We start from the raw sequence: 21,406 nt of genomic DNA, 5'->3' as shown, positions 1-21,406 counted from the left end.
TTATTAGTTTAAGAAAAGGTTTGGTTAAAATATAAGAACACGTATTAATGTTATTATTAGTAAAATATTTTTCTTTCTTTTAAGAAAAAAAAAAAAAAAACAGTGCTTGTTCTTGAATGAAGTTGGGTCCCTTACTCCCTTGAAGGACGTGCGGTCACGCGCTATGCAGCGTGTTGTGGCAGCAGGATATTTTAGAAGCTCAATCAATCAATTAAAAGGAAGGCCACTCTTTTTGTGGCTAATATTTCTATCACATGGAAATGGGTGGTTACTGAAGTAGCTGAACTTGAACATGAACATGGCCATATCATTATCAACACATCCCATGATGATGAGCTTCAACTCACTGGTATGTCTTTTCACTCTTTACTTCTTCACCATTCACTTTTGTACTATGAACCTCTTTATCTATCTCTATGTATATGCGCTTCTTTCTGCTAATTTTCTCAAAGTAATTTCACTTACTATATAATCGAATCATTGGAATAATTCTACATTATTGGTTTCACAAAATCCGATTTTTGTGCTAGAGAGTTGTTTTACAAGTATGCTTAACTTCTTATGCTTGCTAAGATTTGTTGGAAGAATGGTCCTATAGAACATAAATGTTTGGATAATTCTGATGAAGAAGGTTTCTAGGGTTCCTATGACTAGGGGTAGAAAAAGACTTAAGAAAGGCACAGGAAAAATTATTCGAATATTTAAATAATTGTGGTTTAAACATATGAATATTATGATATAGATCACCAATGTTGTTTTGTTTGATTCACATAGCCAACCCTATCAATGGGTCAAGGCTTTATTGTTAACTTCTTGTTTTTGTTGTTGTAAGCTTCCTTGTGAAGATGCATCTAACCACTAGAGCACGAATATGAGAAAATTTCTTGTGTGCTCTGAGAGCAAATGAATGCTCTTGTTCTGTGTCATTTATGTTATTAGTTTGGGGTAATTTTTTGTTTCATTAATTTTCTTAAAATTTAAATTAAAAATAATAGTGACCTATAATGCTAATGTGAAAGACAATTAATTCATCAGAGCAAAAACACTGATTTGCTCTCAAACCACCTAAGAATTTCTTTGAATATGATGATAAAAGGTTGTGTATTTAAGCTATGGAAAGAAGAATACCGTTAAGGTTTTGAAATTGAGTCAGAAAAGAGAAGGCAACATGTTAAAGGGAAAAAGGAGAAGTCTATCGAGTTTGGGCATTCGGGTCCCATATTATATAATACTTAAATGACTTAAAGGCTATCATAGAGGTAACTATGAAAAAGCTATTATGTTTTAATTAAGAGCAGAGAGTATTAGTAATGTGATGCTGCTTGTGAAAACTGTGATTCCAATGTATTGTTGCTAATCTTGCAAGGTCATGTTTCATCAACATGACTAACCAAATACATGGTCAAACTAGTTCCGGTATTTCCATTGGTTTACCTGTTTTGGATCTACCATTATGTTATGATCCAAGCCATGGAGATTCAGTAAGTCTAATGTTTACTTCTGACGGATGAACACAACATATTTTTTAATCTGATTCCGGGATCAGCTATGTAAAAATTTGCAATATATATGCAGAGCTTTTTATCTTTAGTTTTTTTTTTTTTTTGGTAATGTGGGGAAAAACCTTTAGATAGATAGGAAATTGTTCAAATACTAGATATAACTGGATATTTCAATATTTTTAATGGTTTGTATATAATATAGGCATCATCTGATTCATGTACCTGATTTCTCCCACTAAGACAATACTTATTTGTTTTTCTTGTCATTGTTGGGATATGTTTGATGGCAAAAATTGAGTGTATGTTAATAATCATAGCCATCATCATTTCAAGATCATTTTTTGGAAGGAAAAGCACTAACAAATAAGGAACTGTCAAAGATTACTGTGTTTTTCCTATTCTGCTTCAGCAAGATTTAGTTATGTTATCATTGATTTCCATTAGTCTTTGTTACTTATACAATGCTTTCGATTTCATTAGAAGTTGCAAGCGAAATATCAAGATTCATCATGGTGTTCTAATGGAGTTTCGCTACCAAAGGCCACTCAGTATACACCCTTCTTGGCAGTGCCGGTATCAAGAATGTTTTCCAAAGAAAAAAGATTTGGTCATTGTCTTTCAGTCGCAGACAGCGATCAGCTCGAAGCAGGCATCAGTAATAAGGATCCTCCAGCCGAAAACTCCGAGTTACAAGCTAATGTCAATGCCGAGTTAGAATCTCGGACATCAGATGCTTCTGAGGTTTCAACTGACCAAAATCAAGGATCAGCAGCATTTTCTAACCCTCAATCAAATCCCAAACGGTTGCCCTTGACGGCGAGAGAGAGATTGAGGGCGGCTCGAGTCCTAAACCGATACACAGAATCAAAAACATCCAAAAAATCAGACATGGGAAGCAGGGTGTTGGATGCTCTAAAAGAAAGTGACCGGGGAAAGAAGAGGTCTCGGCTACCGGAAGCCCCTACGGACATGCTTGACGACAGCAAGCGAGGGCTTCCGAAGGCAGGATTGACATTCTCATTCCCCGGGGGATTTGATCTCTTCATTGTTGCTTTCTCATTTGTTTTCATCAGCACAGTGATGTTTGCAACAACTTACTTTGTCTGGAAAGTTGGTGCCATCCATTTCAATGAGTACTGAGACAAAGTTATCAAGAATTCACCAAGCAGAGAGACAATTAGGGTAGCTGTGTGATTTTTATGTAATTTTGGATGAGCTTCAGATTCTTCAAGCACTATTAAGTATGAACTGTTGAAATATCAGTTACTTTACTCAGATTATAGGCACTAAGTTCACAAGCTAGGAGTAAAATTTGCTTCAGGAAAAGATTCTGATATACATGAATGTACAAACATTAGAGTAAAAGCATATGTTATATTATATAATTATTTGATACATCATTAAGCTATCATCATCTGCAAAATAAATTTTAAAAACATATATTCAGTTTAGTTCCAAGCGAATTGTGAGTGTAAATCTAGTTGTTCTTGTTTTTTTTCCCTTATGGAGAAATAATTAAGAAAAATGAGGTCAGCAATGTTGGATTGTAGGATTGAGTTCCATTTATTGATTGAATGACACAATTAAAGAATGCATAGTCACATTGTGACTGTTGTGAGGAATAAGACAAATCAAGAACGGTTAGCTGTAACCTCTGTGTCTTTTCCCACATTTATGATGTAACAAAAGCTACGTCTTCATTTATTTGCATTCTACTACTAATTAACACAGCATTCAACCATTTACTGTTAGCATTCAATGATTGAGTCTTTTCTTCTTCTTCTTCTTACTATTATTTCAACCTTGTCAGACCAAAGTTATATAGAGTGTGTGTGTTATATTAAAATTAAAATTTTTTTTTTATATTTTGGTAATATTTTTAAGCAACACTTTTTAAAAAGTATTGCTAAATAATAAAAAAATATTATTTTAATTTTAACTACATTTTTTAGAATATCATAACCACCATAACATAGACATACTAAAATGATCCTAAAAGATTTTATATATATAATCATTCATGTATTTTTACGACTTTACCTAATAGTTTTAATATTTAAAACAAGTGATTTTATGAAATGATATTAAAGTTAAAAAAAATAAAAATCTAAAATGCAATACTTGAAGCCCCCAAAAGAGTTCTTGCATTGATAAGTGGTTTCATGATAAAAATTAATCAATTGTATTTTGAGATTTGTTATGTTTTGAAACCTTATAAACATGTATACTAACTACTATTGTATTAAGTGAGAAATACTTTACAATTTTTATTACATGAAAACCTAAGAATTTCTAATGCTTCTCATTTCGTTGATGGATAATAATGCATGCTTCATTTCTTATCATCTAAAAACAAGAATCAATGTCTCACTTTGGCCATCCTTTTTGTTTGCCATGTTTTTTTGACTTCATTGCCGACGATATGTAAATACATAGCTAGATAAACATTATTATAGATATGATTGGAGATTATGGGACCCGGGCCAAATCGTAAAACTTGGATTAGACATAAAATAAAATGAAAATGGAATGAGTGGTAAAAAATAAAAAATAAAAAGACATAATGAAAGAGATGTAAGAAGAAAAATACGGAAGCATAAGAAACCACACAAATTGGAAGAGAGATATAATAGAGCCTAGCAAAGTGAGTGGTTGATCAGTGGTCATATCACTTCTTTAAGGTGCTTTAATTGTGTGAGTTACAATTGTAAGTGATAATGGGACCCCCCTTCTGATTGTAATTGAAGCTTCCTTTGTTTGATTGCTATCTTTTCAATCAGAGAGCCACTAAAGTCTTCAAAATAAGCCGCTTTTATTGGGTGGCATGCTTTTAACTTTCAACTTTCAATCAAGAAGGAATTCACCATAAAATGAAAAAAAAAAAGTAAATAAAGCATATAATTAGGAATACACCATTTTATGTGAATAAATTATCACCAGTTATATTTTCTTAATTGATGATAAAAAAATTGATATTATAATATATTACTTTAAATCTCTAAGAAAGTCAATTTAATTTATAAAATAGAATAATATTATATTGGCGTATAATTTATCCAGTATTTTAATCACGTGAAATTTTTATATAAGATGTTGGATTTCTAAATCCAAGACTTGTTTTGAAATCATGGAAAATTGGACTACTCCACTTGGCCGTCCAATATATGCTGATGAGAATGGTATGATGGGACCCATGATCTATTTAGCAATCTTGTTCATTGATGCATTTGTCTAATTATATAAGAAAATTTTGGGATCTTGTTTGTGATTGTGTGCTTGTTTTCTTTCTGTAGCCTCCTTCACGCTTGTACTCATAGCAGAGGCTATAATTATGGAACATGGAGAATGCTTGGTGAATTGAACTTAAACTCACCATGGAATTTCGTGTTGAAGTATATTGAATGATGATCTTAAAAGTTAAAACCAAAAAGGTATATTGAATGATAAGAGAGTGAAGGATCCTAACACGTTGTATTTGATTAGTCACTCTATGTATAAATAACTATAGATAAAGATTGTTGAAGCATTATTTTATAGCACATTCTAAGATAAGCTAAAAAATATTTTTATATTAAGATAATGTTATTTGAACATCTAAAATATTTTGTTTTGTCAGTATTTACTTGTATTTAACTATTCGATCTCTTAATTTTATATTTAATATTTTATATTACCTTTTGTTGGGTTTTTTTATTTTAATAAATAAATTAATTATAATAATTACGAAAATAAATAATTTAAAAAATATTTACTAAAATAATTACTTTTCTTTTATCTCGTTTACACTGCAAATGAGATAATTTTGCATGTAAACGAGATAAGAGAGGTGGACGACACGTGTATATCTTATCTACAGATACGTGCAAAATTATCTCGTTTACAGTGTAAACGAAATAAAAGAAAAATTTTTTCGATAAATATTTTTTTAAATTATTTATTTCGATAATTATCACATTTATTTAATTTATAAAAATAAAAAATTCACCATTTGTTTTACAATCTTAATAGAATATTTATTGCTTTTTTAAATATATTTTTTATGATATTTTTGTATTTGACAATTCAAAAATTAATCAATTACGAATTTAAATATCTTTTAAAAGTTGAATGATCAATAAATTATTGTATTCAAAACCTGAATTATAAACCCCCAATATTTATTCAATAGTTGGTTTGAATATTTATTGTTTATCCAATATTATCTATATAGAAGATTTTAGAAGATAATTTCTCTTTATCCTTAATTACAATGCAATTTCATACAAAAGGCTTCCAATCTTGACATGTGAATAAAGCATAATAAGGCTAAACACAAACCTTTAATCAAATAAAGTTTTCAGTTCAGGATAAGTACAATTAGGATCTGCACCATAATCCACAAAAGGATCCCAATGCTTATTATTAGTTTATTACAATCAGAACAGACAAAAAACTTTGTGGTTATAGATAGAAAGAATAAGATACTGATCACAATCCACTACATTTCTCTATTACTGTTACAAGGTCAAGTGATAACAAAGTTTCAACAGTGATTCCCAGCACTACTTGCTGGCACTATTTCATTTATTGCTCCATTGCTTAGTCAGCAAGGATCCCAAATAAGATAAGACCTGTTAGGCTAGGCCACACCATAATCCTTTTTTCACTTTCATAACATTACTTGTATCTCAAAATTTGACATAAAAGATAGGCACCATCAAGAAATACTCTTTTTAATTTGTTCATTTTTTTATTTTTTTTATGGTCATTTTTTGGTAGTGTTGAGGAATTGCAGCAATTTTGTATCTCAATTATTTATCACACAAAAATAAGAGGTTATGTAATTTTAATTCTATTTTTAAATAGGTATATTAGTTAAAAAGCATTTTTCGTATTTCAAAAATACCGATATTTTAATAATTTTAGTCGTTAATTTTAATATAAAATATATATTATATATTAAATAAAATCAATGATTAAATAAACTGAAATACCAATATTCTTAGAATATTTAAAAATTTTTGGAAAGTGATAATAACAAAAAAAGAAAAAAAAAAGAAAAAAAGTGGGTATATAAGTTTGATATTATCATCAGTATCAAATATTTTGAGACTCTCCCTGTATGTGGCATTCACTCTCAAATATCTACTTTTAAGTTTTCATGTAGAAATATAAGATTACCTTTTCCTTGTTTTGGTCGTTTTTCTTCTCCTTCAACTTCTGATTCTATAAGAAGTCCAAATCCACAAGATTTATTATTAGAGGGAGAATTTATCTAGCTGAAGTGACAGGCAGATACATCCAAACATGATTTTCATTTAACCCCATTAAAGTTTTAATTGCATAATGACACCAATCACCATCAAAGATAACAAGAAGTCCCACACATTTAAGTAAACAGTGGTTGTGAATGAGAGATAATAAAAGGGATCAGAACTCAAAGAAGAAGCTTTAGAAATGATTTCACATTATTGTTGAATTGAATATGGAAAACTACTACTATTCCGGATGGCCTCAATCTCAATGCAACAACTCTGCACCAAACAGTAACAATAATTCTTCCTTTTCAGTACCAACACAGATAGTGCCTCATGCCTATGACTCAGCCTTTGCCTCTCTTCAATTCCAATATCCATGGCCTTTAGCCTTTGAAGGGTTTCCAGAAGATAGAGCTGCAAGTGCTTCTAAGAGCCATAGCCAAGCAGAGAAAAGAAGAAGGGACAGGATCAATGCACAGCTTGCAACTCTTAGAAAACTCATTCCTAAGTCTGATAAGGTAATATTGTTTTTCAAAATTCATATTCCAATAGTGTCATACACATAGACATAGTTAGTTACTTCTCTCCTTTTTGGCAAAGCATATGGTTTACTTTTATTTCTATCAGTTATGCTATTCAAAGTTTAGATTTTCTTTTTCACCCCTTGAATTCTAGCAAGAAAATAGAAATTACCTACCTTAGGAAAATGACATGATATGCAAGGTATCATTAGTTTATGCTATTAATAGCTTTAATAGGTTCCATGATAGATAGAGAACTAGAGAAGCTATACATGTTTTTGTTTTCTAGACTGCATAAATTCCATAATTGATTATGCTTTCAAAATCAATTCAACTAGAAGTGTAAGAGTAATATAAGTTCAACTTTGAATTATGCCGGAATGAATACTACAAAAGCAGAATCAAATTAATTAAGTTTTGTTGCGGATGCAGATGGACAAGGCTGCATTACTAGGGAGTGTAGTAGATCACGTGAAGGATCTAAAGCGAAAAGCAATGGATGTGAGCAAAAGCATCACAGTTCCAAGTGAAACTGATGAAGTAACAATAATAGAGTGTGATCCTGATCAAGATGAAAGCTATGCTAAAGTGAAGATACTGAAGCACAACATTGTAATTTCAGTTTGCTGTGATGATAGACCAGAACTTTTCAGTGAACTCATTCAAGTCTTAAAAGGGTTGAGGCTCACAGCAGTTAAAGCTGACATAGCAAGTGTTGGTGGCAGAATCAAGAGCATATTGGTGCTATGCTCTAAGGAAAATGAAGAAGGTGGTGATGGTGTTTGCCTTAACACTCTCAAACAATCACTGAAATCTGCTGTTAACAAAATTGCTTCATCATCCATGACATCAAATTGTCCCACAAGAAGTAAGAGGCAAAGGTTCTTCTTGCCTTCACATTTCATATAGTGATTTCTACAATTTTTTATTCTATTTTACCTCCTATTAGAGAGGGTCAATTTCAGTAGGTGAAATCATTTATTTTTCATTTTTGAATTTGTATACCTATTAGTATTATTAGGTAGGTATAAAAAGCAAGTTTATTTTGCAAGGAAAATGATGGTCTTGTGCCTCCAATTATTGTGGCAACGTTAAGTAAAAAAGTTCAATGTATCACAGTTGTCATCCTAAAATAGGAAAATGAATTTTGATACATTGTTTGGAAGCTGGCCCCCTCTCAAACATGCGTGAAGATCTTCTAAAGTAAAAAAGTTGGTAAAATAATAAACTGCAAAATTAATCGTTTTTAAATTAAGATAGAAAAATACATATTTCATAAAAATTATAAAATTAATGGTGATTAATCCCTTACTTTATCATTTTATCAACTTTCTTACTTTATAAGATCCAAATTTCTCAAATGAGACTCTCTTTCTATGACATTCTCTTTTTTTTTTTTCATTTTTCTTACAAATCAACATATTATATACATAATCCTTTTTTTTTTCAAAGAATCCTTAATTCAAATTTACGAATTAAAAAAGCTTTCATGAAAAAGAAAAATATACAATTTTTAAATTTTTAATGAATTTGTTATATATATATTAAAAAATAAGTAAACTTTTACTAATAATTATATTAACATGTGCTTTTTAAATACATTTTAACTAAACCCATAAAATAAACAATAGTTCCATGTTTAAATCGATCCAATGAGGTACTAGCCTACTGCAAAAAATCGATATTCTAAAACAATACGAGGGGAAAAAAATTTAGATACTTAGTTATCTTTGAACAGATCAATGTTTCATATACCCTTATCTGTTCTGATCTTTTTGATCCCAAATCATTATCCATGATATTTTGTGTTGTCTTCTGCTGCTTGGGGACAGCTTTGACATGCATGAAATTTATAAAGTTCTTCCAATGTGATTATGTGATCAAGATGGAGGCACCATTTCATACATAATTAGAGAGTGAGAGAGAGAGCAATTGTTAAAGAATTAGATTACAGCTAGACTCTTTTTAAAGGTAGTACCAAGACTCATCTTTAGACATCAAAGTCAACACCATGAGTAATTCACCATTCAAAAATTAATGTAAAAGATCGCATAGTAAACATCTAGCATCTCTTTGTTCAAAACAAGGACTCGTATTGTCACTGAATCTACAAATACTATAACAAAACAAGGTCCAGGTATTCTACTTTTCATTTTAACCCTTCGGGGTTCAATTGGAGGCAAAACCCCACACAAATCCAATTTAACCAAGGAAGTTCATGATCACCAGATGGAGAACCAAATTGCAGAGAACAAAATCTGCAAAGGCACGTTCAGGAGCAAGATCCTACAGTAGCACGCATAAGCAAAATTTTGTAAGAATATGTTAAGTGAAGGAACCAAAATGCAGACAACAAACATATCACTTAATTTCATCATTTATGTTATGCTTTGATCTGCCAAGTTTCAAACCTACATTATCATGCTAGGTGTTTAAAATAGTATGAATAAATGAAACCTGCAGCTTGAAAGGGCAATTAGAAGTTTCAATCCAACTCATACACCTTAACCGATCAAAAAAGACATGAAAGGGACTTTTACCTTGAATTCCTTGTTCTCTTTATTCACTTGGATACGGAGACAAACTGGAAAAAAATAAAGGAGCATAACAATTATAAGAAACATAAGAATGAGCCAATCCATGTTTATGCATGTATGCATGTAGTACGCTTCAAGGTCTCACAGTGTACTCAAGCATATGTTGTGTAAGTGTGTGCAAGCATTGTATGTGAATATGCATAACTAGGTAAGCCAAGTGCTTATATCTTCTCCTCTTACCAGCCAGAACTGCAGTCCCTACACAAGAAAGTACTCCTGAAAGGAAGGAGTTAAATGGAAACGATCCCACCATAGCCATGTAAACTACCTGTTCATGAACAAAAAAATGAAAACGCTCTTAAAATTTGAACTTGAAGAATGAAAATAACTTCCTCATCTCATTCATTTTTAAGGTATACACATGTTACAAGGGATTATTGCACATCTATAGAGCTTAATGCAGCCACATCATGTTAACAGAATCAATCCACAACAAACTATCCCAAAATCGGGAAAGGTGTGAAAAGGGTGTGTAGAGACTAAGTGACATGAGCAAAGCAAGAAGCAATGTGTTACATCAATCCAAAAAGGAGACAGACTAAAAGAAAGGAACTGAAAGCAAAATAAAGAACTCAAATCCTTGAAATACTTATTTCTCACTACTGTTTTTGTAGCTTCATTACATTACATACTCATAGGAAGTGAGGAGAAATGTAATCTAAACATTAGGAAGTATAATATTCAGCTGAGACAACTCTGATATTCCCCAACATACTCCAACAAATTAACCTCACACGTTGTAATTTGTATAAATTTAAAATAAACATAACATTAATGTCACTGCCTAAAACATACACCAGGCTAAATCAATCAATATCCCCTAACGAATTGAAGATATCTAAACCATCTAAAATCCTAAAACTCATCATCAATGAGTAATGAAATTGTTCTAAAATTCTCTATAGCGAAACCCTAAATCTGATGAAAAATAGCGACAGATCTAGAGTTGAATTACCTGGATGAGAGCGGTGAAAACAGCGTACATGACGTAGAGATCAATGATCTACAGAAAGTGACGAATCGGAGTTTAAGGAAAGTTCAATTGTTTGTGAAAATTATTCGAAAGAGAGAGAATGAAAGAGAATGAGAGTCACCTTGAGATTTGTTGGAGTTGCGGAATACGCAGACCAAAGGGCACGGAAGAGGTCTTGTGCGTCCTTGCTGGTTGACCTCGCCATTTTCTCTTCTCTCTTCTTAGATCGCAATGCAAATCCTTGTCTTCTGATTCGGAATTTGAACAAGAATAGGAACACTGTATCTTCTTCACTGGGTTCTAACACTCTTTTCAGCGTTGAAATGAAAACTCAACTCCACTGCCACTCGGTTTTTAGTCTCTATAGTCGTCGTCTTCCCCAAAGGTATGAGGATAAATTTGTCTTTTCACTCTCTTTTTTTGGATCCCCTTAAGAGTTTGCTTTAGTGTTCGGCCCAATTAAGGCCCAATAAAAGATTACAATTGCTACACACCAGGCTTGCGGTTGGTGTAGATTCACAGACCGGAGGAGGCATCAATGACCACCGGAGGAGAGCCACCTCCCGTACCCTCTGCAACGAGGCGTCAGTGAGAGCGGTGCCAGCGAACAAACCTGACTGAAGAGTGCAGTGGCAACTTCATTCATTCAGGGTCCAAGAAATGATGGAGCGTGCGGAAGAAAGAGGAACATTGCGGTGGACACGGAAGTTCAAGTTATCCGCGCAAGGTTTGTCGAACAATGGCGTGCAAGGGATGGACCAGGCAGAGATCGAGGTAGCAGCAAGGAAGGGTACGAAGCTTGGGTGGAAGATGTAATGGAGTTCCCCGGCGTGAGTTGAGCATGGACCGGCGTTACGTCTTCAACGGAATCAATCTCCTCAACCTCTGAGGCGGAGCTTCTTGCCGAGGTGAAGCCAACAGAGAGACCGATTCGGACCTCATCAACCGTTTCGCGGCTTGATTCCAAACCCGAGAATCAATCGATAATGGGTTAAGCATGGTAAAGTCATGGTGGCCATGGAAGTGCTTCTCGGCGCCAAGATTCAACATCCGCGAGAGAGAAGATCAGTTTGGGCGGGTTGGGGTTGTGGGTTCGGGTAGGGTAATTTGGGCGAGAAACCCGTTTGGGGTTGGTGCGAGAAACCCGTTTGGGCGACTGCGGTGAAGCGGTCTATGACGGAGAAGCGAGCGAAGCGGGAGACGGTGGTGTAGCGGGGGACAGCGGCATGTTTGCGGCGGATGAAGGTCTGCCTGGGAAATTGCAGAGACGCACATACGCAGACTAGAGAGCGAAGATGAAGTCTGAAAGGCGGGTCGGGTTCCGGGTTGGAGCTCACATTTCCAGGATGCTGGCCTGGATCCTGAGTTCCTGACCAAAAAATAAAAGGGTTGCTGCGGTAAAAAATTCCAAGTTTCTGTTTAGTAAAATAAAAAATTGTTTAGTAAATTAATATGGGTTGGTTGAATAATAAGTGTTGGATATTTAAATTTTGTCTTGCACAATATACATACAGTAATTTATTAACTACCATTAAATCTTTAAATAAAGTATAGATTTCGTAAACAATAAAAAGATTAAAAAATTTTATATTTGTATTTTTGCTTGTCAATTTAAAAAATATGAGTATTTTAAAAAGCATTTGAAGTGAATTTTTTAAATTGTCTTAAATTTATCAAAATTAAAAGATTTAATACAATATCATACATTAATAAATTTTTAAATTTAATTTTTATATTTATTTTTATTATAATATTTTTAAATTTTAAAAATTATTTTACCTAACATAATTATTGTTATTTGTATTTATTAAAAATTATTTTTAATTTAATTTATTAAACTATTAATATAAATATTACAATTTTTAAATTAATTTTAATAAACTATTTTAAAATGTAAAAATCTTACTAAATTAATTTTTGAATGGATTGGACCATCAAAATCAATTATCTTTAATTAATATTTTTATTTTTATTTATTTCAAATTTTTAACACTTGTCTATTAATTGTTGATTTAAAATTGTTGGTTTTTAATAAAATTATGTTCAAAAAGACAAAAATATAATTTAAAATTATGTGTTAAAATAAGTTTTTTTTTTTAATTAAAATGAAGCCTAAACTCAAAAGAAAAAAAAGTTACAAAGACACTAAACGAGGTAGAGAAGTAGAGTTTATTATTTATCATATAATTATGGAGTTAATAGTCAAAATTGTTTCTAAAAAATATCTTGATTTTTATTTTTGTCCGCAAAAGATAACCAACCTGGTTGCGTTATTCTGTCCGTCATCTCCTGTGTTGAGGTAGCTAACACTCGTTGGCTGACATGGCCTGTGAATTGCCAGCGTGACACTCGCTTAGTGTACTATCTTGTTGCCGATAAGATAAATTTATTAAATCAATTCAAATCAGTCCCTAAGTCCATGAACCCTAATCCCAAATCCAAAGGAATTGAACCTCACCTCTATAGCAGATTCCATGTTTCCAGGTTGTCCCTGCTACCGCCCGCGTCACTGTCTACGCCTTCAATGCCGTCATCGCCTGCACATCGACGTCATCTGCATTGTAGCCGTCGCCCAAAGTAGAATAAAGTCTATCATCAATGCCGCTCTTCGTTACAGATTCTGTCGCAGCTCTCACGTTTCTAATCTAGTCCCGTTTTACCACCACAAACGGCAATCCACATGATTGTGGCAGTGCTTCCTTTTTCCTACTCGACGCTACTACTTCATCCCGTTGCATCATCTCCGACTCGATATTCCATCATGTCTTCGTTGTTCTAACTATTCCCCCAATGCATATTTATCTCCGTGTTACTCTTATTGGTTGTATACTATGTTAATTCTTTATAAGATTGGTTGAAGTTAATCATCATGGTCCACTCCATGGGTGTTTATTAAATGGGTAAAGGATAAATTCGTCCCTAACCTTTTAAATCGTGGACTTTTAACTCCCTCAGGATTGAAAAATACAAAACGACTCCTCACCCATCAAAACGCCGTACAAATCGGTCCTCCCGTTCAATTCGGTGTCCAACACGTAACGGAATCTGTTTAGCTGGCGCCTATGTGGCGTGTATATGCGTACGTCTCTTCACGAGAGTGGTAACGGGGCTGACGTGGTGCTAGTGGAGAAAGTAAAGGGACATTGTAGTCCTTAGGATTTAGGACGACGTCGTTTTGGTGTGTGTTTTGCAGTGGTGAGTGTGCGTTATGAAACATGCCAATGCTGCCCATATTAGTGACAAAGAATTACAAGAAGCCCTAGCACCACTAAGCTTTTCCCTCCAAAAAATACAACGCTTCGTCTCCGCATTGTCGTCGTTGCAGTTCTGTGGAGGAGTTCCATATTGAAGCTCCGTGGTTATACCTGTGTCTGCCGTAGAGAGTGGTAAGTACATTGATATTCAATAGTTCTGCTTATGGGCATTTTTTTGCTATCAATGTTGTAGGGTGAGACTAATAGGGATTGTAAGTGATTCTCATATGTGATTAGTTGTGGGGTTAGTCATTTGCCATGTGTTGTTTAGAGAGATTTTGGTGATTTAGATAATAAATGGGTGATATTGTGGTTTGTTGTGGATTGAAAATTTTTGCAGATGGTTGATGTCTTTGGTGTTCCCGTGTTCTATCATGGGGGTAACTTTTTACGGAGGGCTAGCGGTGAGTTAGTGTATGTTAATGGTCAAGTTGAGAAGTTTCCTCCAATGGACTTGGATTTTGTCAATTTCGGCGATCTGGTCACGATGTTCAAAGGACTAGGATATCAATCCTATAAGGAGGCTTACTGGTATGATCCAAAAAGTCAAGATATGAAGTCAGGGTTGCAGGGATAAACCAAATGCGACAGGCTAAGTTGAGGAACAAAGATACTGGAGAGTTTTACATTTTTTGACCATCCTGTTGACGAACCTGAGATCGCAAATGATGATTTTGAGAAAAATGCTGAGGTTGAGGAAGAAGTCGATCCAAATGAGTTGGAGAAGTCGAATGGCTCATCTACCGCCGATGATAGCACTGACAGTGAAGAAGATGAGCCGTATAAACCACCTCCAGCTGGTTATGAAAGTGGGAGTGATACTGGTGAAGATGATGAGGGCAGAAGGGTTAGAGCTGCCAAAGGAAAGAGGAAACATGTGTCTCCATCGTCGAGGAAAGGGGTTGATCCCAATGAGAAGCTAAAAAAACAAGCAACACGTGAATTTAAAAGGCAGAGATTTAAAGCAAGAAGGGTTGGCTTAGCTGGTGAGAGTTCCTCAAGGTCGATTGGGCCTACTAAACAGCCCAGCACTAGTAGGCCTGGACGTCAGCCCAACAGATCAAGGCCTGCTAGGGAGCCCAACATGAGGCCAGCCGTTGCAGGATATGTCAGTGATGTAGACACTGATAATGAAGACATTGTGTTTGAGTATGAGTCTGAAGAGCTACATACCCCTGTCTCATCAGAGGATGAAGGGAACAAACCACACTGGCCTGAGTTTGATGAACACTATGGCTTTGGTGAAGGCAGATTTGAGCTAGGCACAAGATTTGCTACAATAGAGAGGTTCAAGGAAGTTGTGAAGGATTCGTTTATTGCAGAGGGGAGGGAGTTGGTATGGATTAAAAATGATAAGGAAAGGGTTAGAGTTGGCTGCAAGAATGAGAATTGTCCCTGGATTGCTCATCTTTCATACAATAAACAGCTGCAGTGTTTCCAAGTGAAAACCTATAGGAGTGAACATACATGCGCAAGAGATCTGGGAAGCAACGCGGCTGACCAACACTGGATCAGCAAAAAAGTGGAAAAAAGGATGACCATCCATCCCCATATGAACACACATGAGGCTATTGATTTTTTAAAAGAAGAGTTTGATCTAGTACTACATCCTAAAATGGTTTACAGAGCTGTAAGGGAAGCCAAAGACAGGATCATGGGAAATGAGGTAGAACAATATGGTAAGCTTAGAGACTATCTAATGGAGATCCATAGAAGCAATCCAAGGTCTACTGCGTTGTTGTTATTCCCCAGTCACAAGCACCCCCAACATTCGACAAAATGTATATATGTTTCGAGGCTTGCAAGAGGGGATTTAGGAGTGGATGTAGGCTGTTGATTCACTTGGATGGAGCATTCCTCAAAACCTATCATGGGGGCCAGTTGCTGTCTGCTGTGGCACAGGATGCTAATAACCAGTTTTATGTCATTGCATTTGCTGTGGCAAGGTCTGAATCGAAAGAGTCATTGAAGTGGTTTCTGACCCTATTACAAGAGGACATTGGAGATGTGCAACAACATGGTTGGAATTTTATGTCTGACATGCAAAAGGTTAGTAAGTCAGATTCTCTATACTTGATTTAAGTACATTTGATGCACAATGATGAAAGTCATTTTTGAACCATTCTGTTTCAGGGACTGATGCCTGCATTGAAGGAGATAATGCCGAATACACATGTGCGCAATTGTGTCATGCACATGTGGAATAATTTCATCAATCATTTCAAGAACTTATATATCAGGAAAATTGTGTGGGACTGTGCAAAATGCACAATTGTGGCTGAGTTCAAGACAAGAATGGAGAGGCTAAAGGACGTTAATCAGGATGCCTGGTCATACCTGATGAAATTTGAACCTGCAACATGGGTAAGGGCCTATTTCAGTCATGGTCCAAAAGTAGACAACCTGACTAATAATATGTGCGAGTCTTTCAACTCCAAGATCACCAAGTACAGGTGCAAGCCTATACTCACAATGTGCGAAGAGGTGCGCTGCTACCTCATGAGGCGTATGGTTCAGCACAAGAGACTGATAGATTGCCATCATGAAAAGCTTGCACTGATTCATGAGAAAAGATTGAAGAGGCTTGTTAAGCCAAGTAACAAATGGACTGCGGAGTGGATTGGTGATAACGAGCGCAAGCGATTTGAGGTCACACAAAAGGGATCTAAGTTGGATGTGGACCTCATTAAACATACATGCACTTGTAACAGATGGCAATTAATTGGTCAGTGTGTAATTTTATTTCCCTAAATGTTTCTTCTTGGATTTGTCTGCCTGCTATTGCTGTTAATTTACTTATGACATTGTTTCTTGTTGGATTTGCTGGCCTGCTGCTACTTTAATTATATTTCACTAATTGTTTCTTGTTGGATTTGCCTGTGTGCTGCTGCTATTTCCTTACTTGCATATGTCCAATTGTTATCCTCAATTTGTATATGTCTAAGTTGAATATGTCTAATTCTTACCCTTAACTTGTTGGGTTTGCTGGTCAAGGGATGCCGTGCACTCATGCAGTTGCAGCAATCAGAAAAAGACATGACAACATGGAAGATTATGTGCATCCATGGTTATGCATGGAATCACTGAAGAAGACTTACGAGCACTTCATTCAACCAGTTACAAGTGAAGAGTTCTGGATACGGTCTGATCAGAGTAGGCCTGCTGCACCTATCATTAAGCGTTCAATTGGTCGTCCAAAGGTACATAACATGCAGAAGGACCCAGCAGAAACTGTTATCGAAGGTGAAAAACTGAGGAGAAGTTTCTATGTGACCTGCAGCAAGTGTGGTCAAACAGGGCACAACTATAAGACTTGCAAGGGTGCGCCATCCAATCCAAATTGGAAACCTAAGACCAGGAAACCAAAGAAGAAGACCCAAGACAACCTTTCTCTTGTGGTTATACCACTGTCACAATCAGCACCTGATGCAGAGGTACTTGCCTGGACTAAGGATCTTTATGTCCCCCCGATAACATGTTTAAAGATTTAGTTGTCCATTTTAAAAGTGTTAGAGGACCTGTATGTATTTTTTAATTTTGCCTCATGGCTTTCTTGTCTTTCTTTATGTCAGGGTGAGGAGCATGACTCAGCTACTCCAACCAACCTGAACCATTCTACCACTTCCACAACTCCAGATGTGGCCCAGCAACAACCTGCTTCACAAGTTGCATCTGTGACCACCACTGCAGCCCCTGCAAGACAAGGTCAGGTTCCATTCAAACCTCCAACAAGAGTTCCAGCAAGGCCATCCAACAAAACATTCAGACCGAAACAACCAATTAGAAGGAAGGGTGATGGCAAACAACAGGTTCAGAAATCACAGCAGCCAAGTGTGGAAGCAGTTGAAGGACCATCTGATGAGACTCTCTGCAGCAAGCAGTGGAACTAAAAGGATGTTTCAGTTCATCCCCACCCCAGGAGTCAACAATTCCAAAAAATGATGTTGATATTTTATGAGTCTGATGTAAAACTTGGATGAAACTTATTTTCGTTTGTTATACATTGTGGTGTCTTTTTGGCAAAACTATGATGCTAAGGTTGTGAACTGTTATCAGACTGCATATCATGTTTTGTTAGGATTGTAATCCATCGAACTTAAACTTTGGTTCAATGTTAAATGATCCAAACTATTTAATGTCTTTTTCATTCTAATCCCATCAACATCATATTACATATACCCACCCAACTCCAACATGTTACAGCAACAGCATATCATCATTCATCAAAGGATAACTTAATACAACACTTGTGTTCTAAAGGCATAATTTAAACTGCTTTTCCACTTTTCAGCCAAGTTTGGCAACAACAGAACCCAAAATTACACTAACCACAACAACAATAACCAAATACAAATTAACATTCTTCTTCCTCTCTAGATGCAACATCTTCTTCTCCAAATCAGTGAGTTTCTGTTCCACCACCTTCTTTCCAAGATACAGCTTCAGATCATCAACCTCGTTCTCAGTCATAAACTTGTCCAGAACTCTTACTGTTGAAACATGGTCATCCAGCCATAAGAAGAACTTGCAGTGACTGGGATTTTTCAGCTGCATGTTCATCATGGCAAAACAAAAAATCACCAACTTATAATAAAAATAAATAACTTCTTCTTACGCCCGTATAATCAAAATCAATCAAATAAAACCACCAACTTACCTTAAAGAATGGACATCCAAAGAACAATCTGTTGGGGTTCGTCGTCGTCTTCGATTTGTACAATATGGCGTACACTCTACATCTACACCTCGGAGCAATGTCGTCCTTCTCGTCTGCAGCTTCCACACATTTTATGGTCGACGGTAGTGGAACGAGTCTTCTGCTGGATGAAGCTCCATCGCTGGCCATTTACCACTCCGCAGTACCACCACCCCCAACCTCTCACACAAATCACAACGGCTATGGCGACAGGTTCCATTTGAACAAATATGGCTCAAACCAAAACGACGTCGTCCTAAACCCTAAGGACTACAATGTCCCTTTACTTTCTCCACTAGCACCACGTTAGCCCCGTTACCACCCTCGTGAAGACACGTACGCATATACATGCCACATAGGCGCCAGCTAAATAGATTCCGTTACGTGTTGGACACCGAATTGAATGAGAGGACCGATTTGTTCGGCGTTTTGATGGGTGAGGGGTCGTTTTGTATTTTCCAATCTTGAGGGGGTTAAAAGTCCACGATTTAAAAGGTCAGGGACGAATTTGTCCTTTACCCTTCTTAAATTAATGCATGCGAACCTTTTGCATCCTGACACAATCACATGAGACATTGTTTTTGTCTTACAAGTGAAGGAGCACCCACGATTCAAATGAGAGCATGATGACCTCTATATTGACCGCAATCTCAACTTGATTGAGGTTTTTTGTGGCTTTTAGTTTACTGTCACCATCTTGACGGGAGACAACTATTGATCAAGTCAAATTCTGGAGAAGTCATCAAACCAAGTACTATCTATAGATAATTTTGGGATTGTGCTTCACTCGAATTTCATTTTATGAATGTAGTTTTGATTCACAAATAACTTATAAAATCTGCAATGTAGGCCAACAAAAATCCATAAATAATGAGGGAATACCACAACACAATAAGCCGTTCATGAAGGGTTGTCTTTACATCAAGTTTAATGTGGATTTCCCAGACTCAGGGTTCCTTTCCCCCGACCAATGCCGATTATTAGAGACCTCAAAAATCCAGCAAGCAGTTGACAGATATGGAGATAGATGAGTGTGAGGAGACCACATTACATGATATCAACATGAAGAATGAGATGAAAAGAAAGCAACAACAACACTACCACGAGGCATATGATAATGATGATGATGAGCAATCCATGCCTCGAGTGCCATTTGGGATTAGGATTCATGGACTTAGGGAATGATTTGAATTGATCGAATAAACTTATTAGCAACAAAAGGGTACACTAAGCGAGTGCCATGCTGGCAGTTAATAGGGCATGTCAGTGAGCGTTAGCCACCTTAGCGCAGGAGATGACGGAAGGACAAAAGCGACCAGGTGGTTATCTTTCGGGGACGAATTTGATTAATTTTATCTTTCGGAGACGAAAATGGATATCGATGTATCTTTCAAGAACTGTTTTGACTATTATCTCTTTAATTATGGTTCTGAAAACTGATATGTCGAATCAAAAGCCGGCAATGTCAATGGTCCGATCCTATATCTAAAACTACTACTCAGGATAGAATCGGACAAAAACTGCTAAATCGATCGGGAACTGGCTGGTTGGACCAGACCAAAAACTGGCCGGTTCTTCCTAAACGAACGGTTTGGTAAATTCAAAAAAAAAAAAATAAAGTATGCGCGTTCCTCACTTCCCCCTAACGCACAACCCCCTCGTAGGTGATTTCGTCCATTTTAGAAAGAAAAGGAAAAGCAAAAGTGCTTAAAACCCTAGCCTCTTCCACAGTTCCACCAGTGTCGTCCGTGGTTGTCCACGGCTTCCCTCTTCGCCCTGTCCCAAACCCTCTGTTCTGTCTCGGCTCGATGTCTATCCTCCATCCTCCAGCGGCTTTTCTATTCGAGCTGCTCGCCGTCATCCTGCTCTCCTTCTCGCTCCACGGCTATTGAAGGTTAGTGGCCAGAACTATGAAAATGGGGCTGATATTGTGTAATCGTTCGTAGGTTTCTCAATGACATCATTAATATGCAATGTCGTACATACTTGGAAGAACCTATCATTAGTCTTCTTATTGCAAGCTTCGAGCATAAAAAATTGGGGTCAATCATTTTACCTTTGAACTTCCATTATATCATGTTACTAACTATTATACTGGATAAAAAAAGCATGTCTAATAAAACTCAAATGTCACTGAGGCCACTATTTCGGATGAGGTTAACTTATTTCTAATTGTGCTCACCTGCTGTACCTTTATCTAAAAACGAAGCACTTGAAAATCTGCAAATGCACCTCTCAAATGGAAGAAACAATCCCTTGTTTCGGATGAAGCATTGGGAGATAGTGGCCTTCTTTTAGTTCAATAAAGAAATATGTGAATTGGATTAACTCAATTAAATTAATCAGTCTTTTAATTTAATGAGCTTCTATTTAAATTGATAAGTTTAAAGATTGTTAATACATTTTATAATTTACAATTTCAGTTATAGATGATAGTATTAATAAAAAAGTATTTGGTGATAATAATATATCTGTGGATAATAAGTAGAATTTTTTTGTTGTAATTATATTAATGAGTTCAATAGTGATATAATGACTAATGAATCATAAATTGTTAATAATTGATGAGATCAAAGCTTATGTTATATTTTGGTTGATGTAGTATTCTAAATTTAGAAGACATTTT

General features: G+C 35.6%; 3 protein-coding genes and 1 pseudogene across 4 annotated transcripts; 3 read left to right on the top strand and 1 right to left on the bottom strand.

Moving 5' to 3' along the window:
* Nucleotides 1-202: 202 nt before the first annotated feature.
* On the top strand, nucleotides 203-2,899 carry LOC130942227 (uncharacterized). 2 transcript variants are annotated; one of them, XM_057870935.1, is made up of 2 exons: nucleotides 203-349; nucleotides 1,983-2,899. In XM_057870935.1, exons 1-2 carry the CDS (start codon nucleotides 293-295, stop codon nucleotides 2,640-2,642), a joined length of 717 nt encoding a protein of 238 aa, XP_057726918.1. In that variant the 5' UTR covers nucleotides 203-292; the 3' UTR covers nucleotides 2,643-2,899. The 2 variants fall into 2 exon arrangements, with proteins under 2 accessions (XP_057726918.1, XP_057726920.1); XM_057870937.1 differs by having other exon boundaries at nucleotides 216-349; nucleotides 1,986-2,899.
* A 3,747-nt stretch (nucleotides 2,900-6,646) lies between these two features.
* LOC130940681 (transcription factor bHLH51-like) lies at nucleotides 6,647-8,441 on the top strand. The gene is made up of 2 exons (XM_057868897.1): nucleotides 6,647-7,257; nucleotides 7,693-8,441. The coding sequence occupies exons 1-2, from the start codon at nucleotides 6,967-6,969 to the stop codon at nucleotides 8,167-8,169; spliced, it is 768 nt and encodes a 255-aa protein (XP_057724880.1). The 5' UTR covers nucleotides 6,647-6,966; the 3' UTR covers nucleotides 8,170-8,441.
* A 691-nt stretch (nucleotides 8,442-9,132) lies between these two features.
* LOC130940528 (dolichyl-diphosphooligosaccharide--protein glycosyltransferase subunit DAD1) lies at nucleotides 9,133-11,201 on the bottom strand. The gene is made up of 5 exons (XM_057868692.1): nucleotides 10,952-11,201; nucleotides 10,813-10,860; nucleotides 10,038-10,125; nucleotides 9,801-9,844; nucleotides 9,133-9,546 (listed from the first exon to the last, which is right to left on the bottom strand). Exons 1-5 carry the CDS (start codon nucleotides 11,033-11,035, stop codon nucleotides 9,463-9,465), a joined length of 348 nt encoding a protein of 115 aa, XP_057724675.1. The 5' UTR covers nucleotides 11,036-11,201; the 3' UTR covers nucleotides 9,133-9,462.
* Nucleotides 11,202-19,312: 8,111 nt separating this feature from the next.
* Nucleotides 19,313-19,965, top strand: LOC130939402 (chaperone protein dnaJ A6-like; annotated as a pseudogene).
* The last annotated feature ends 1,441 nt before the right edge of the window (nucleotides 19,966-21,406 follow it).

The sequence above is a fragment of the Arachis stenosperma genome, chromosome 7 (assembly GCF_014773155.1).
Source record: "Arachis stenosperma cultivar V10309 chromosome 7, arast.V10309.gnm1.PFL2, whole genome shotgun sequence".
NCBI classification, from domain to species: Eukaryota; Viridiplantae; Streptophyta; class Magnoliopsida; order Fabales; family Fabaceae; genus Arachis; species Arachis stenosperma.
This window is presented reverse-complemented; position numbering and strand designations above follow the sequence as displayed.

Bases quoted from the DNA above. Each gene is read 5' to 3' on its own strand.
- LOC130940681 (XM_057868897.1), top strand. From the start codon at position 6,967: ATGGAAAACTACTACTATTCCGGATGGCCTCAATCTCAATGCAACAAC. The intron at 7,258-7,692 runs GTAATATTGTTT...TTGCGGATGCAG, and splicing joins TCATTCCTAAGTCTGATAAG to ATGGACAAGGCTGCATTACT.
- LOC130940528 (XM_057868692.1), bottom strand. From the start codon at position 11,035: ATGGCGAGGTCAACCAGCAAGGACGCACAAGACCTCTTCCGTGCCCTT. The intron at 10,861-10,951 runs GTGACTCTCATT...CACTTTCTGTAG, and splicing joins CAACTCCAACAAATCTCAAG to ATCATTGATCTCTACGTCAT. The intron at 10,126-10,812 runs GTAATTCAACTC...GTTCATGAACAG, and splicing joins TTTTCACCGCTCTCATCCAG to GTAGTTTACATGGCTATGGT.
- LOC130942227 (XM_057870935.1), top strand. From the start codon at position 293: ATGAACATGGCCATATCATTATCAACACATCCCATGATGATGAGCTTC. The intron at 350-1,982 runs GTATGTCTTTTC...CGATTTCATTAG, and splicing joins TGATGAGCTTCAACTCACTG to AAGTTGCAAGCGAAATATCA.